This window comes from Acipenser ruthenus, chromosome 15 (genome assembly GCF_902713425.1).
Source record: "Acipenser ruthenus chromosome 15, fAciRut3.2 maternal haplotype, whole genome shotgun sequence".
NCBI classification, from domain to species: Eukaryota; Metazoa; Chordata; class Actinopteri; order Acipenseriformes; family Acipenseridae; genus Acipenser; species Acipenser ruthenus.
In genome coordinates this window covers 2,483,051-2,497,344 of record NC_081203.1, presented here as the reverse complement: position 1 = coordinate 2,497,344, position 14,294 = coordinate 2,483,051, and the positions used below count along the sequence as shown (strand labels likewise).

Below are 14,294 nucleotides of genomic sequence, written 5' to 3'. Positions count from 1 at the left end.
TGTTCAGAGCCTGTGAAAGCACTCTGATTTCTTACTCAAGCCAACACGGGACTCTAGGACTTTAGTACACTGTGCGCAGCTCTCTTCAAATGCCATCAGGCTGTGAAATGTACCGGCACGCTACTGCTTGCCAACGCAAGATCACAAAATCCAGTCTTTAGAGCGAGCACCGTTCCGCTTGGATTTACAGAACAGCTACAAAACCATCGAGCCCCAAGTTATCAGTCAGTTCACTTACTGTACTGTATTCTAGCACAACTACAATCAGAACAATGCCAGAAGACTGGCTTTGAATCACGGCTGCACTAATCAATCCTCTCTTTGTTGAGCGCGGAAGAAAGGCTGCAGTGTGAGTCTGCCTGCTGGCGTGACACCGGCTGCCCTTCCTGCTCGGCAGAATGAGGCTGTGAAAAGCACAGCCATTCAGCCCATTCCTTGCTTATTAAAAAGACCATCCACCCAGGACTTTGGGTGGAGGTGCTGGAGCAGCCCTGGGATACAGAGGCTCCTACTTGCTGCTCGCCAGTTCAATTCCATTCAGGTGCTTTATTATACCTGCAGGAAGTTTGAATGGAACTGAATGCAGGTTAACTCCGCTCCTTCACAGCAACCAAATCCAGCATCAGATTATAATGCAAGGTGGTTAAAGTCAATGCTGATGCGGCACAGTGCAGGACTGCCATTACCACCAGGGGTCCTGAAGTGGTTATTGCATTGCTTTATCATAGCTTCTGATATTGAGACAGCTGAAGAATGGGCACACGCCTGGGGTATCCGCTCAGGGGGGCATGCAGAGACAGGGGTGCTCTTACCTGATGTGCATCAAGTTGGCATCCATACTCCAGGGTGATTTGGGGGTGACTGGCACAGGGATGCCATGTTTCTGTGAAGGAAGAAGAGGAAGAATTAAGGTTAGATCACGTAAGGTTTAGAAAATCTCCAAGACTCCAGTATTGGGGTGCGTTTTCTACAGCCGGGACAAAACCGCCCGCTTTTCAGGAGCGCTGAATTTTAAACGCACGCAACACTATGCACACACACCCCTAACCCCTGATCTCACGCCACCTCTGATAAATAACCTTGCTTGGTTCTGGAGGGGCATGGGGGTAATGGCACGCAGAGGGCAGCGAGCCGCATCCCCCTTAGGGGTCCTGCTGGGAGAATAAGGAAATGCTACGGGCCTGCTGATCAACGGTCCCCCACCCTGCTCCGCTTTCACAGTGCCTATTGTCTCCTGGAGTGGGACGATTTCTAAACTATTTGTTTACAGGCTAATATGTTTCCTTTGGAGAGCGATTCTCTCTCCTACGCCCCCCCAGGGCTCAAACTCAAGAGGGAGCAGCCTGCCGCTAAGACGCTGGCTGAAGGGAGATGAAAGAGGGAGATGGATGGGGCGGGGGTGGAGGTAGGTGTGGGACTTGTAACTTGTAACAAACCTTTCAGTGTTTTTTCAACTGCATTTAATACACCCAATACAAGGCTGCATTGATAACACACCTTGTGAGTGTGTCTCAACAAGGCTTGATGCCTCGTTCAAGTTCTGATGCCATTGCATGTGTAACGCAGGTCAGGGAAATGAAGCACGGAACTTAAATACACAGATTAATAAATGGCAAAAGGATGATCAGACTTTAGCTACTTTGAATCGAAGCGTTTTTGCTAAACGGAGGGCTTCGTTTTTTTTTTAAACGAATCTAGAGAAAAAGAGAGTCGTTGCACTACATTGTAGTTGAAGTTGCTTGATTAATGAACTGCATTATAAAATTAACGAAGTGAAAGTGAATTCGTCTTTTCTTTACTCTGCACCTGAATCCATGCTGTCCTGCTAACAGTTAAGTCTACAGTTTTAGACCCATAATAAAACATGCATTGATCAGTTTCCATGCGAATGACACACGCCACAGGTCCATCGTTTAATAGAGGGTATTGTTACAGGAGCCGGTATGACAGCCATGGAGGGCAACAGCCTGTTAAATGCGTTGCCTGCGACTCAGGGATGCAGTATTGGACTATGGGTGGCAGACAGACAGACAGACAGACAGGAGCATTCCGTTTACATTCCAATTACACACTCATTTTCCAGTGCATGAGTGTTTCCATTGCTTTCAGTGTCTCCTGTTATAAATCACCGCTACAGTACTCAAACTGTGTGGACAAGACCGGTTTAACAGGCCTGCCCTTACAGCAAACAGCAAGTAATTACAAGGCAATTTAAAAGAAAAAAAGTTAACAGTCCACTGGGGGTCTGTGTGGCAAGCAGCAAAACAATGGGGAGGACAGCTGACATTAAGAGAAACCCATTTGCAAAAAGCATTTGCAGAAATGCCAAATCACTTGGGGAAATGTTTGCAGCAAAACGTGTATTTATCCGTGCATTTAAAACAGAGCTTCCGATTACTGCCATGTGTTTTTTTTGTTCTCTTCATTAATATTCTACAGTGCTGCCAAAGCCGTCTCCATTACAATTCTAAAACTAATCAGAAACCACTGAAGACCGTTTCCAAGTTCCTGGGTTAAGAGTCTTCAGTGTTGAGATCTGGTTCGGTAACTTTACTGGGCGAGTTTGTCTTCTCTGAAACAAAATGTGCTCGTGAAGATTTGAAGTAAACAGAATAGATTTGAGCCCTGAATGTAACAGAAGGGGAAGGTGCGTCACGTGTATCGCGATACATACCGGATCGCGACCTGCGCATCGTGATTACGTATCGCATCGTGACACCTGTGTGTGTCGGGACTCCCCTAGTTTAAACACGACAGCAGAACCTAGAGTGCCCAACATTCTAGACCTGGACAGAAACAGAACCCTCCCTTCTCTCAAAAACGCATTTCTGGCTCATCAGTTTGGAATCATTTACAAAATGAGGACGACGCCTTCATGACAGATTGCGCTGGCGGGGGGGGGGGGGTTCGTTCATTGCCCCAGCAGGGGGTCACGTGATTGCAACACATCTTAAATGTACACGCATAATCCCTGAACGCAATATAGTCATTTGAAAGAGAGAGCGAGAGAGAGAGCGAGAGAGAGAGTGATGTGGATGAAAAGGGTCTGTCCACTTGGAAAGATGAACCAATTTGGAGACACAGAATAAACGACCCCCTCCCTCCAACCCCCACACCCCCACACCCCCACACCCCCTACCCTCATCCACACACAGCACAGCCTAGGATAGGCCAGTCAGGAGCTACAGAGGGCCAGACCACACTACAAACCCTGATAATTATCCCATTTCACTGAAGAGTAATGGGTGAGCAAGTGTGTTGATCTTGTGCTGTAATGTGATCAATCTGGGGTTTATCTGAATGAAAAGGGGCTCCCTCAAGCTTACACAAACTCACAATCCAATCTCGAACAGAACACTCTAGGAGACTTTTTAGTTTACCAAAAAAATCATTTTTTTACTTTTTTATTATTATTTATTTTATTAACTAAAGATGTTAGTTATGTTTTTTTTTTATCACGGTTTTAAAACAGAATACTGCACACTCACCCGTCTCCTAAATATCACCTTGGATATTTACCTGTAAATTTAGGAATTTCATTTAATAAAAGGGAGTTGGATAAACTGTATCAGTGGACTCCACATTTCATGCGTTTAATCCTTTCTATATTAAAGGTTCACTCATTTTCTTAGGAGTATGCCCAAGTGGAGACTTTGAGTCTGTATTTTGGATAATTTTATATTGGTTTCCTGTTTATTTGCACGTTACAGGTTTACAAAACAGCGCGAGTGCCCCCTAGTGGAAAAAAACAGAACTTCAGCCACTAGGTTACAGCACCATAAGAGCAGCCTTGAACAGAACGTAATAGAAGGAAAGCAACTATGACTGAAGCCTGGGCTAGACCAGGTCTTGGACAGCTTTCAAATCATTACAGGTTTTAAATATAGCTCCTTGGTTTTATTAGCATTCAATACAAGGTTCAATACAATTAAATAAAAAGGTGTTTCACCCGTTCATGCATGGTGACCTCATAGGGGGATGGATAAATAAAACTCTTCTAGTCTTTATGTGGGGCCATAGGGAAGATTCAAATGCATGTCATAGGACCTCATAGGAGCCAGATGCCATTTCATTCACCATATAAAAGCAATGCAAAAAAGAAACATTTCATGCATGAAAGGGTGAATGCTTCAATCGGAATAGGGATGCATCTGAACTGGAATGATGCAGTGGTTTGGGGAACGTACCTGTGCGTATTCCATCAAGTCGTTCCTGCCCTGGAACCGCGTGTAGAACTCAGGCATCCTCCACGGAGCGATGATCTACAATTAAGAGGAGAAGCATTTTCTGTGAAATCTCGTAACCCGGCCACACCCATCCAGTTGTTCATGAAGGTCAGGATAACGCCATGAACCGGAGATTAAGTAATTAATTACTGCTAAGAACTAGCGGCCTCATTATTGTGGCTTATGATCATGGTAAAGCTGCCAAACGGTGTGCGCCCCTTCACACACAGATACACACACCCTTTAGTTTCCTTGCACACTCCATCCACGGCGATCTGTAGCCTTGAGAACGCGTTGTCAGACGGGAAGTTAAGACTCCTGCACTTCAATATCTCGAAGAGCAACGAGTGCCAGCGTGTGGCCATTCAGAGGTACTGCAGTTCTAGAACCCTCATTTCATGCAATAAAACTTCTGTTTAACTTTCCCAATCCTTGGATCTACTCGCAGGGAGGGGGGCATCTAGCCCTTCATCTTGTATCTTGACGTATTAAAACAATATACTGCATGCAAAAAAAATACAATACAAAAAAAAACTTGCTACTTCACAGATGCTGTTAAAGTGTCCTATGAAATCACAGGTTTACGGGAGTAGGTATTGTCCAGGGGAAGATGAGCCCCCTTTATCATCCTCTTAATTATTTAGAGAATGAAGAGATAAGGAGGGGGATTAGCAGCCTTGATTCAGACTAATCCCCAAAAAGAGGGTCAAATTACCTGCTCAGTAACCCGAGACCCTGCAAGCTGCTGCTGAAACGCAGAAGCAACCCACACGCTCCAGTCCCAAACTTCAATTTATTACTGATGAATCACTGATGTAGGGCATTAGGGGTCAGGATGCTGAAACAGGGGAGATTTGACGTACTGGAACTATTTTGTCTCCGGATCCATAACCAATATCCAGTCTAGTCTAGAAGAATATATATTCTTACTGTTAATGACAAGCTACAAACAGCTTGGCCTCCACCATGAACACCTTGTTTATATTTCTGAAATCAGGCTGTGTGAACTGAACTGCTCATTTGCAGGCTCTCGATCTGTGAATACTTTTAGTGCTGCTACAGCTCGGCCGCTCCTGTGCGGCACGAAGCCTGGCAATGCTGAAAGCCACAGCAAGGTTTCACGCACCTTTGTGTGTGGGAGTCTCTTACCTTCACTTCTGGGTACAGCGCATAGCAGGTCAGCTCAAAACGGATCTGATCGTTACCCTGCAAAGACACATTGAGGGAGCGGTTAGCAAGCCCACTCTAAAACGTGCAAGAGCGCGTCTGTGCTTCACGACAGCAGCAGCAGGACTGTAGCTCCTCTTTACAGACCTGCAAACCTTGTGTTTAAGCAGTATCAGAAATCTGCATGCATAAAAGCTGACCTTAGCGTTTATACTGTAGTAACTATGCATCTGCAGTATTGATTCATAGTCTAGTCTGTATGCACAGTTGCACACATGTAGTCTTCTACACATTAATATTGTAGTCATTTACTTAGAATTCTTCTTGAACAGTACCTAATATCCCTGTATGTGACACACAAGGACTTGCTGGGTGAATACTGTGTGCTGTGCCTCCCCCTAGTGGAGAAACTGCACATTTCAATAAATATTTCAGGAGAAAAGCACAGTGAATGGAAATCTACAGTTAATTGCAAACGGTATACAGACATACACAGAGGGGGAAAAAATCTTGCACAGTTTAACAGTGTCGTTGTTCGGAGCTGCGAGGGTGGAGCTGGGGTAGGTGGAGGGATGTGAACGCAGCAGAAGGGGAAGCTGTCAATCTATTTACACAGCTCCAGAACGGGATGCTGTAACGTCATCCCGAAGCTCGTTCACGACAGTGTGCCACGTCCACGTGGGGCTGCTCTTACCTTCCCGGTGGCTCCGTGGGAGACGTACTGCGCCCCCTCCCTCTTGGCAATCTCCACCTGCCTGCGGGCGATGCAGGGCCGGGCGATGGAGGTGCCCAGCAGGTAGCGGTTCTCGTAAATCGCGTTGGCCTGGACCGAGGGCCAGATGAACTCCTCCACAAACTCCTTGCACAGGTCCTCGATGAAGACCTGGGGAGAGCGTCACCATCATCACCGTCACTTCATTCAATTAATCCTTACTGCAAACTCCTGTCAAACAGGCTTTGAAACACATTACCCTTATAAAAGTTACCCACGGCATTTTTGCAGTTCCCTCATGCTTTTCCCATGGTTATACTATGCATTTACCATAGCTTACCCTGGCCATGTTTGTTTTAACATGCTTTAGGTTTGCCATACCCTGTTATTCTTTACAAAGTGTACCTATGCTTTACCGTGCTTTATTACACTTTGCTATGCTTTTATATGAGAAATTTTGTAGAACGGTATGTCTGTACTCCGGACACAAGATAAATCTGGAACGTGAGCAGGATTTTTATTATATGTATTTTTTAAACTGTAGATCAAATAGCAATTAAACCCCGAACCATGAAAACGTATTTTTCCAGATGCATAATACACCCCCCCAAAAAAAAAAAAAAAAGTCACCTCTGATCGGATAGCAAACTCCCAAAACAGAGCAGAACTCTACAGTGGCTCACAGACTTTAAAGAACAGCCAAGACCGCTGTATACTAAGATTGAAGAAGTTTCAGTGAAAGTGCATTTGAGTCAGTGTTCAGAATGTAAAGCCCTCTGTGTCTGCCTGGTTTGCTCTCCTCTGCATTCCCCGAAGGCAGCTCTTATTAAACACATTTATAACACGAGAGCCCGGGGTAGGCTCTGTACCTTTTTAGCCCCGAGGGACTCAGCCTTCTTGCGAGCCGCTTCGAAATCCTCATCCTGTCCGATGTTTGCCTGTTGGATTGATAAAAAAACAAAACAAAAGTAAGATATTGGGGTGGGGGGGGGGGGTGTCAAACATAGGGGCTGCGGCCAAAACACAACCCCCAGGACGGTCTGACCCAGCCCTCCCAGATTGCTTAGGGGCTGATCGGACATGACGTTTTCTGATTAGTTACGATACAGGAACCTGCACTCTCCTAAAGACAAACTCAAATCCGAATGTAAAATTCCCATCAAGCAAGCCTTAGAAAAGCTAGCAGGGAGGCAGCAAGTTATAGTACATGCCCTCCCCTCCCCTGCTATAGGTGGCAGAGAGCCAGCTTGCATTCAGACTGTTTGGAAGCGTTCCAGGGGGGCAGTGTGGGTGCTTTAGTGAGTCTATTGCATTGGTTGTACAATTCCAGAAGGCTGTGTTAACAGGGAGGTGCTGAGAGCTGCAATTGCAATGCATGGGCACCGGGTGGCAGTACGCAATGCTAAAATCCCTATTAAAGAAAGAGCAGGTTCTACAACTGGCCACAGAGGGGAGGGGACATTAAACTCCTACTGGAGACTTTGCCAAGAAGATTCTAATGCAATAACGAAACCAAGCTGAGGAAATGCTTGGCCAGTAAATGAAGCATTTCAGATAAACTGCTAATAGACAACGTGATGCTAAAGCATTGCACAACTTCCTCCAAAATGCTAGTAATCGTCAGCTCTGAAACGGGCTGTAGAAAAGTCTACAGAACGAGCAGTTTACTGTGTGGAATGTGTCCGGTCTGAAGAAATGCCGCTTCCACAGAACATGGCTAATGATTGCGACACAGAGAGAGACAGACAGAGAGAGAGAGAGAGAGACAGAGATTTTTATTTAACATAAATCAAGTCCTAGGTTCTATCTAACCAAATCTACAATCTACAGTCCTTCACAAGCTCCCTACTCAAAGAAAGGCACGCCACATTAATGCCATCAGGGAAATTCAGAGAGTTTTTTTTATTCTCAACTAGCTTTACAGTCAGTGCCCAAAGACCGGCGCCCCCAGACGCTAATGAGATTCTGTGACTGCGCATCAGAAGACTTCATTAGGTTGTCTCCACTGACAGGAGTGCTTAACTCTGCACTAAATCAAAGCTGATTATGCGGGTAGGTAACTCTGAAGACCCAGGGAATGGCTTTCAAAGGAGTACTGGCATCAGCTCCATAACAGGACATTAATTCCATCATTTAGCAGGGCTGAGTCTGAACCGCTGGGGCCGACTGACATATGTTGAACTCACAAGTCATTAAAAAGAATGAGTCATAAGTCAACAGTCTGAGACAGCTTCATGAATATAGAACAGCATTTTGCTCTAAAGTATAGCATTAGAATTTAAAAAAGGCATTCTTTAAACATATGAAATTAAGCTCTAAGTGAGATAGGCTGGCATTTTATCTTCACAAATCTGGAGGGAGGGAGGGGAGGGGGGTGTAGAATGAGGAAGGAATCCTGCTGCTGAACAGTGAACTAACTAAACTGGTGTAATTGCAGAGATTCCCTTTCCAGAACCGGATATTGCAGTCCTCCCATACAAACCAACTGCCACTGCCCCCATCCCGATGCGTTTCATTCACAGAAAAGCAGAGGCTCTGAAGCTAATCCAGTGCTGCTCACACCCTGTTGCTTTAAGGCTTTGTGGTGCACTGTTTTATAAACAGTGCAAGCTCACTGGTTGATTGGATATGACAGGTACCAGGCAGGAATGTGAAGGGTTGATTCAATTACATGAGACCAGGCTTTATAAATCACACAGATGATGCATGAGAATGACAGCGCAGACAAAGGGCAGAGAATAAAGTCATCGCAGCTGTCAGCCCCGGAGACGAGGGCGGTACCGGTGTATTCCATTACTGAGCTTAAATCAGTTCTTAATTCCAACACACACACACACACACACACAAACTCACACACACACTGACACACATGCATGCACACACACACATCAGGGTCTCGAGAACGTTTCACGAGTTCAAGTGCAGTTTGAGATCGGTCCGCCTTTCTGCACCTATGCCATGAGGGCTGTACCCTCCGACAGCGGATAACAGCCTTAATGAATCATTCAGATCAGTGGCACCAGGGAATCACACGCCCGTTGCCCATTAACTGACAGCCGTTATTAAACAACGCCACACAGGAAAGCTAAATGCCAGCCAGCTCACCAGCACAGCCTGCTCCTGGTGTACTGCTAGCTTAGCAAAGCCTTAAAAACCATTCCCTTTATTCAACGGCACACCTCCTTGAGTCCATCATGAGTTTAATCAGACACACCTGACCTACACACTGTGGCTCATCAAGCTTGTAGTAAAGTCAAACAGGTATGCAACAGGAGTCTTATTTCCCATCCCTGCTGTAAAAGACATTTCAGTACCTACAGAGGAAAAGGATTGTTTTTTTAAGCCTTCCTTTTTAAAAATACAGAAAAGCACTGCATTCAGTTGGTCAAAACATTTGTCAGCTTGACCGTTTTTACCTGCGCATTCAATAATGCATGACAGTAGCAATATCAGGAGACTACCAAAAAAAAAAAAAAAAAAGAAATCTACTTCTATCCATGTTGAAACTGCATTGCTTACCAGGTAGGCGATGACATCATAGCCTTGCTCTTTGAGCCACACCAGAATGCAGGATGTATCCAGCCCGCCGCTGTAAGCCAAAACCACTGTGCCTTTAGACTGGGACATGGTACCTGCAAGGGGAACAGCGGGCTGAGTTACAGGGAAGCATGCAGGGAGTCGTTTTTTTTTGCTATACAAGTAGCACATTGCAACAGAGAGCGTGCACACCAGACGTGTCATGCTGTATGTACCGCCGCGCAGCAGTGTATGCGTTATCATTTCTGTTCTTCAAATGACGTGTTGCATGAACGTGCATCCTCAATCACAACGTGAACTTGATTTACACGCACTGCTTAGCATTACCCACTGCGATTGCATCAGCAGCTGTTTGGAATTCGGTTACATTGCCTCGGATTATGGAGCCGGATTTGCACAGGTACTAGGCTAATGAATGCGTTGCCATGGAAGCTAGCACGGCTGGTAATGTACAGTACATTGCAATATTATCAACCGGTGTCGTGTTCATTTCGTAATACAGAATATAGAATTGCATTTTACCGCCTTCTGTCTTGCTAGCATATACTGCTACGCCAACACAGTGCACTGTGCTCGTGGGTGCGTCCAAAATGAATACAGCAATTACAGGAATAGTTATTTAACTGCTTACCTTCTTATAATTCAAGACTTGGTGGGTTTTCAATCACGAATCGAGCCCAGTGTGATAACACAGCCTCCTTAATGGTTTTATGTAAGTTGCCGTGTCTGTCAAACTGTGCGGGTTGGTCTGTTTATATATATTACATTCTCACCGGCGTGGGCGGGGCTACTATGGAATACGTACGAAGGGGGCGTGAACCTCAGTCCGGGTTTGGTTCTAGTGTATTTTCCATGAATAGATATAGAAGGATTAGATCGGCCACGCCCATTGAAACTCCAAGGGTAAAGCATACAGACCGGTCATACTGCCTGGGCAAGGGGCTTCATTCCCTATAAACCGATACGAGCGGAGATTACAGAAGAGATGTTTAGTAGGTGTTTTGACTTGTTCCAGTAACACATTCAAATCACAAATGTGACCTGAAAATATTCATTTACAATACCAGAGCTAAGGTCAGAGCTAATGAACAGCTTAGGAGACGGACTTCCCCCCCAATGAACTTCTTTAGACACAAATATTAAGTACAGTAAACAGGGGTTGCCATAACTATGGTGCCGCAGCCCTGGCTTTGCATGGCTTCCATCGAAAACATGTACAGTACTTCAAAACGGATTTTATTAGAAAATTGCAAAATATAAACCAAAATATAACGGGTTTTTTTTCACCAAGAAAGCAACAATATGTTTGGAGGAAGAGTTCATCAAAAGATTATATTTTCATTCTTGAATTTTGAATGTGTCTATGATATCACACAGCCTGGCCAAGACACTGGAGAAGCCAAGCAATGCAGCGCCTCCCAAATACGTTTGCGATGCAAAGTCTTTGTGGGGTTGGGGTACCTTTTTATTTGACAAATTATCCAAACACTGTTAATGCAAATTATATGTTTTTAAATGTCATTTTCCAAATCTCGGTGGTCTTTGCTTTAGGTTTCAATGTGTTACACTTTTGCTACGCGTTTACCATGATCAACTTTCACAAGGAATACCTCGATTGAATAAGCCACGGGTGATACAATATGTTTTACCATACACTGCAATTACAAGTTTGTCAACGGTTACCCCTTAAAATAAGTGGTTGATTCCCTGGGACTGTAATATGCTCTAAAAACAGGTGTGGTTTATCCGAGCGAGGTATCCCTTAGAAAAGTTTACTATTGTAAAAGCACAGGAAAGCATTGCGCTGTCGCTTGTACTGGCAGGGTGTAGAGCCGACCGGTTTGGTTTCAAAGAAACCTTGCATTCACACCCACACGCTGTTCAGAAATGAAAGAGGAAACACTGGCAATTTAAAATGAAAAAGAAAACTGAAGAACCCCCCCCTCCCTTGGTTGTAATGGAACATTGTTAATAAAAGTCATTGCTTTGCACGGCATGTCGACATACTGGAAACTGAAGAAGGGAATTAATGGTAGTTTCCTTATTGCAACAACACAACTGCAGGACTGCTGGAACTGCCCACATACTTGGGACTACAATGAAACCCTTGTATAAAAGTTCACCACGGTATTTTTGCAGTTTTACTTTGCTATATATATATATATATATATATATATATATATATATATATATATATATATATATATATATATATATATATATAAACGAATAGGATGTTGCCTGAATTAAGTATCTCTTAGCAATACAGAGTAGCGTTAGTGACCTAAAGCAATCTTCTAAGGCATATTGTGGGAATGTTGTTGCAACGAAACATGAGCAATGTTTTTTTTATATCTATTATTAAACGAGGTTTGGTTTATTTTGCAAGAAAAAATATTCCAGTCATCACTGCTCCTAGTGACTGCTCATAAAACAATGCCGTTCTTTCCAGAATAAACCACAAGGAAAGAGGGACAGAGAGCACACCTTACACATCACACCTGTTCAGACACACCTGAGGTCAAAGTAACTGGTTTTACTGCAAACCCTTTTCCTTGTTTCAAGCCGTCTGTCGTGGTCCCTATGATGCGCACCAGGAAGTAGAGCGTTTACTGGAATCGCAGGTTTTCCTATCCACAGTAATCATCACAATCTACCCTTTGGGATTGTAGGTTAGGTGGGAACTAACAGAACAAGCTAGCAATCAGGGTGAGGTCATTAAAACCTGCCTGACTGACGATTCTACACTTTCATTAAGCTGTTAAAAATGTCCCTCGCTTCAACTCAGAGGTGGTCAGATGTGTCCCTTCCATTCCTGGTCTCTGTTCCAACCTTGTTCTAAATTGTTTAACTGAACCAATTAAGCCTCCATCCAGACCCTGCAATAGTTTATAATATCCTTTTACCTGTTAAACCTGGAGTGGAACAGTCCCCCAGGACCGTGATTGGACCGTGATTGCACCCCCCCCCCCCCCCCTCTTCATTTTCTTTCAGTCAAAGACCTCAGTTTAGAGGACACACAATATTAAAATGCCCAAGCGAAAGTCAAGTATGAAACAAATGTAATTACAGAACGTTTTAGATAGTTTCAACGTTACTCAGTTAAACAAGCCATGGAATTACAGTTCAGAGGAAAACTACCTCACCACTGTAGCAGTAGAGCAGTGAAAAAGGAACACACTATTTATTATACCAAGTAAAAAAACATTTGGTTCTTATTACTCCAAATTGGAGGGACTCGTCTCCTCCTGTGTTCTGATCCTTGCACCCTGGTCTGGGAAATCTATATTCCTGGTACTTCAGATCCAATTCATCTCCCCAGTAGAAAGGCAGGGGGGAGACAGGAATATGAAGGGGCTGGACACATTTTTAGAAACACCTGCCATTCTCTATGTGTCCTACCTCTGTGTGATGGGGATTTTCAACAAATATCATCGTTTATTTTTTTTTAAAACAATGAGGCATGTTTTTCATTGTTTAAATAAGTTTTAAATCATTTAAAAACATTGATACAAAAGACTATTTCATTACAAACTTTCAAGCTGAGTCTAGATCTTACAGGTTTTAATTTTTTTTTGTGACAAATTCCAGTGGTTTTTCAGTCTGTGTAGAACATTTCCAATAGAAACTTAAAATGTCCAACTACATCCAACATCCAAAATGGAGAGAAAATATATTCAAGATATATTCTTTTTCATGCAGTATAAACAGATCACACATATAACATATATTTTCCATATGGGATGTTTTGCACTCTTACAGTGGGCATTGTGGTTTCTCAAGTTTCAACTCTTAAACGTCAGCTGGTTTAAAGCCCTTAAAGAATTTGAAGTTTAAACAACTTGGCAAAAAAACACCGTCAAAAAGAAAAAAAACAAAAAACAAATGCAAAAATATAAATACATTTTCATTTGTCGGAATCACAATTATAAAACAGAAAACTTAAATGAGTCGCACTCATTAGAGAAATTACAAAATATCATTACTAGAGTACAAAAAGTATGTATTAAAAGATTAAAAAAAACATTCATGAATTGATTCAACACTCCTGCAGTGTCGGGAGACGGGTAGAAAAATCACATTGCACTTTAAAGAGAAGCAGTGAAAGTGATATTATAAAACTCAGAGCACACTGGCCACTGTCCAATGACAAAATTCAATTTAATAACAGGGATGGAAAGAAGACTCCCATTGCATAGCAGTGAAATCCATTCCTGGTTTTACTAGTAGTGAAATCCATTCCTGGTTTCTACTACCTGAGTTTAATAAGACACGCCTCAGCCTGTTACCTATACACTGTGGCTAATCAAGCTCGCTGTAAAACCTGGAATGGGTGAAGCTGCTATGCAGTAGGAATCTTATTTATCCTAATATTGATTTTAGCCACCTCTGCACAGCTGTATTTGGCTGTACCTGCCTGCTGTGTGATTAGACACGGCTGTGGTCAGCTCCTGCCCGGTCAATGCCTGGCTCAGAAGGGGTAGTGCGAGATGGCGATGTAGATGATGAAGACGCTCTGGTACTTGACCTGCCCCTCGGGGGTGTGCGTGGTGGCCTGCACCCGGAGCTGGGCCAGCCCCCCGTGCTGCAGGGCCCGGAGGGTGTAGATAATCCCGCGGCCCCCCTCCTCGCGGATTCCGAACAGCTGCCCC

General features: G+C 43.9%; 2 protein-coding genes across 2 annotated transcripts in view; both read right to left on the bottom strand.

Moving 5' to 3' along the window:
• Window positions 1-10,427, bottom strand: part of LOC117422644 (argininosuccinate synthase-like) — a 36,545-nt gene extending 26,118 nt beyond the window's left edge. Inside the window, exons 1-7 of the mRNA XM_034037873.3 lie at window positions 10,274-10,427; window positions 9,625-9,737; window positions 6,975-7,043; window positions 6,088-6,276; window positions 5,376-5,432; window positions 4,188-4,262; window positions 813-883 (exon numbers count right to left, since the gene is read on the bottom strand). Of these exons, the coding sequence (XP_033893764.3) occupies window positions 813-883; window positions 4,188-4,262; window positions 5,376-5,432; window positions 6,088-6,276; window positions 6,975-7,043; window positions 9,625-9,732 (569 nt within the window). The 5' untranslated portion in view covers window positions 9,733-9,737; window positions 10,274-10,427. The remainder of the gene's footprint in view (window positions 1-812; window positions 884-4,187; window positions 4,263-5,375; window positions 5,433-6,087; window positions 6,277-6,974; window positions 7,044-9,624; window positions 9,738-10,273) is intronic.
• Window positions 10,428-13,189: 2,762 nt separating this feature from the next.
• The window catches only part of LOC117422495 (hemicentin-1-like), a 44,381-nt gene continuing 43,276 nt past the window's right edge, over window positions 13,190-14,294 (bottom strand). The window contains 1 exon segment of the mRNA XM_058986783.1: window positions 13,190-14,294. Coding sequence (XP_058842766.1) covers window positions 14,114-14,294 — 181 coding nt within the window. The 3' untranslated portion in view covers window positions 13,190-14,113.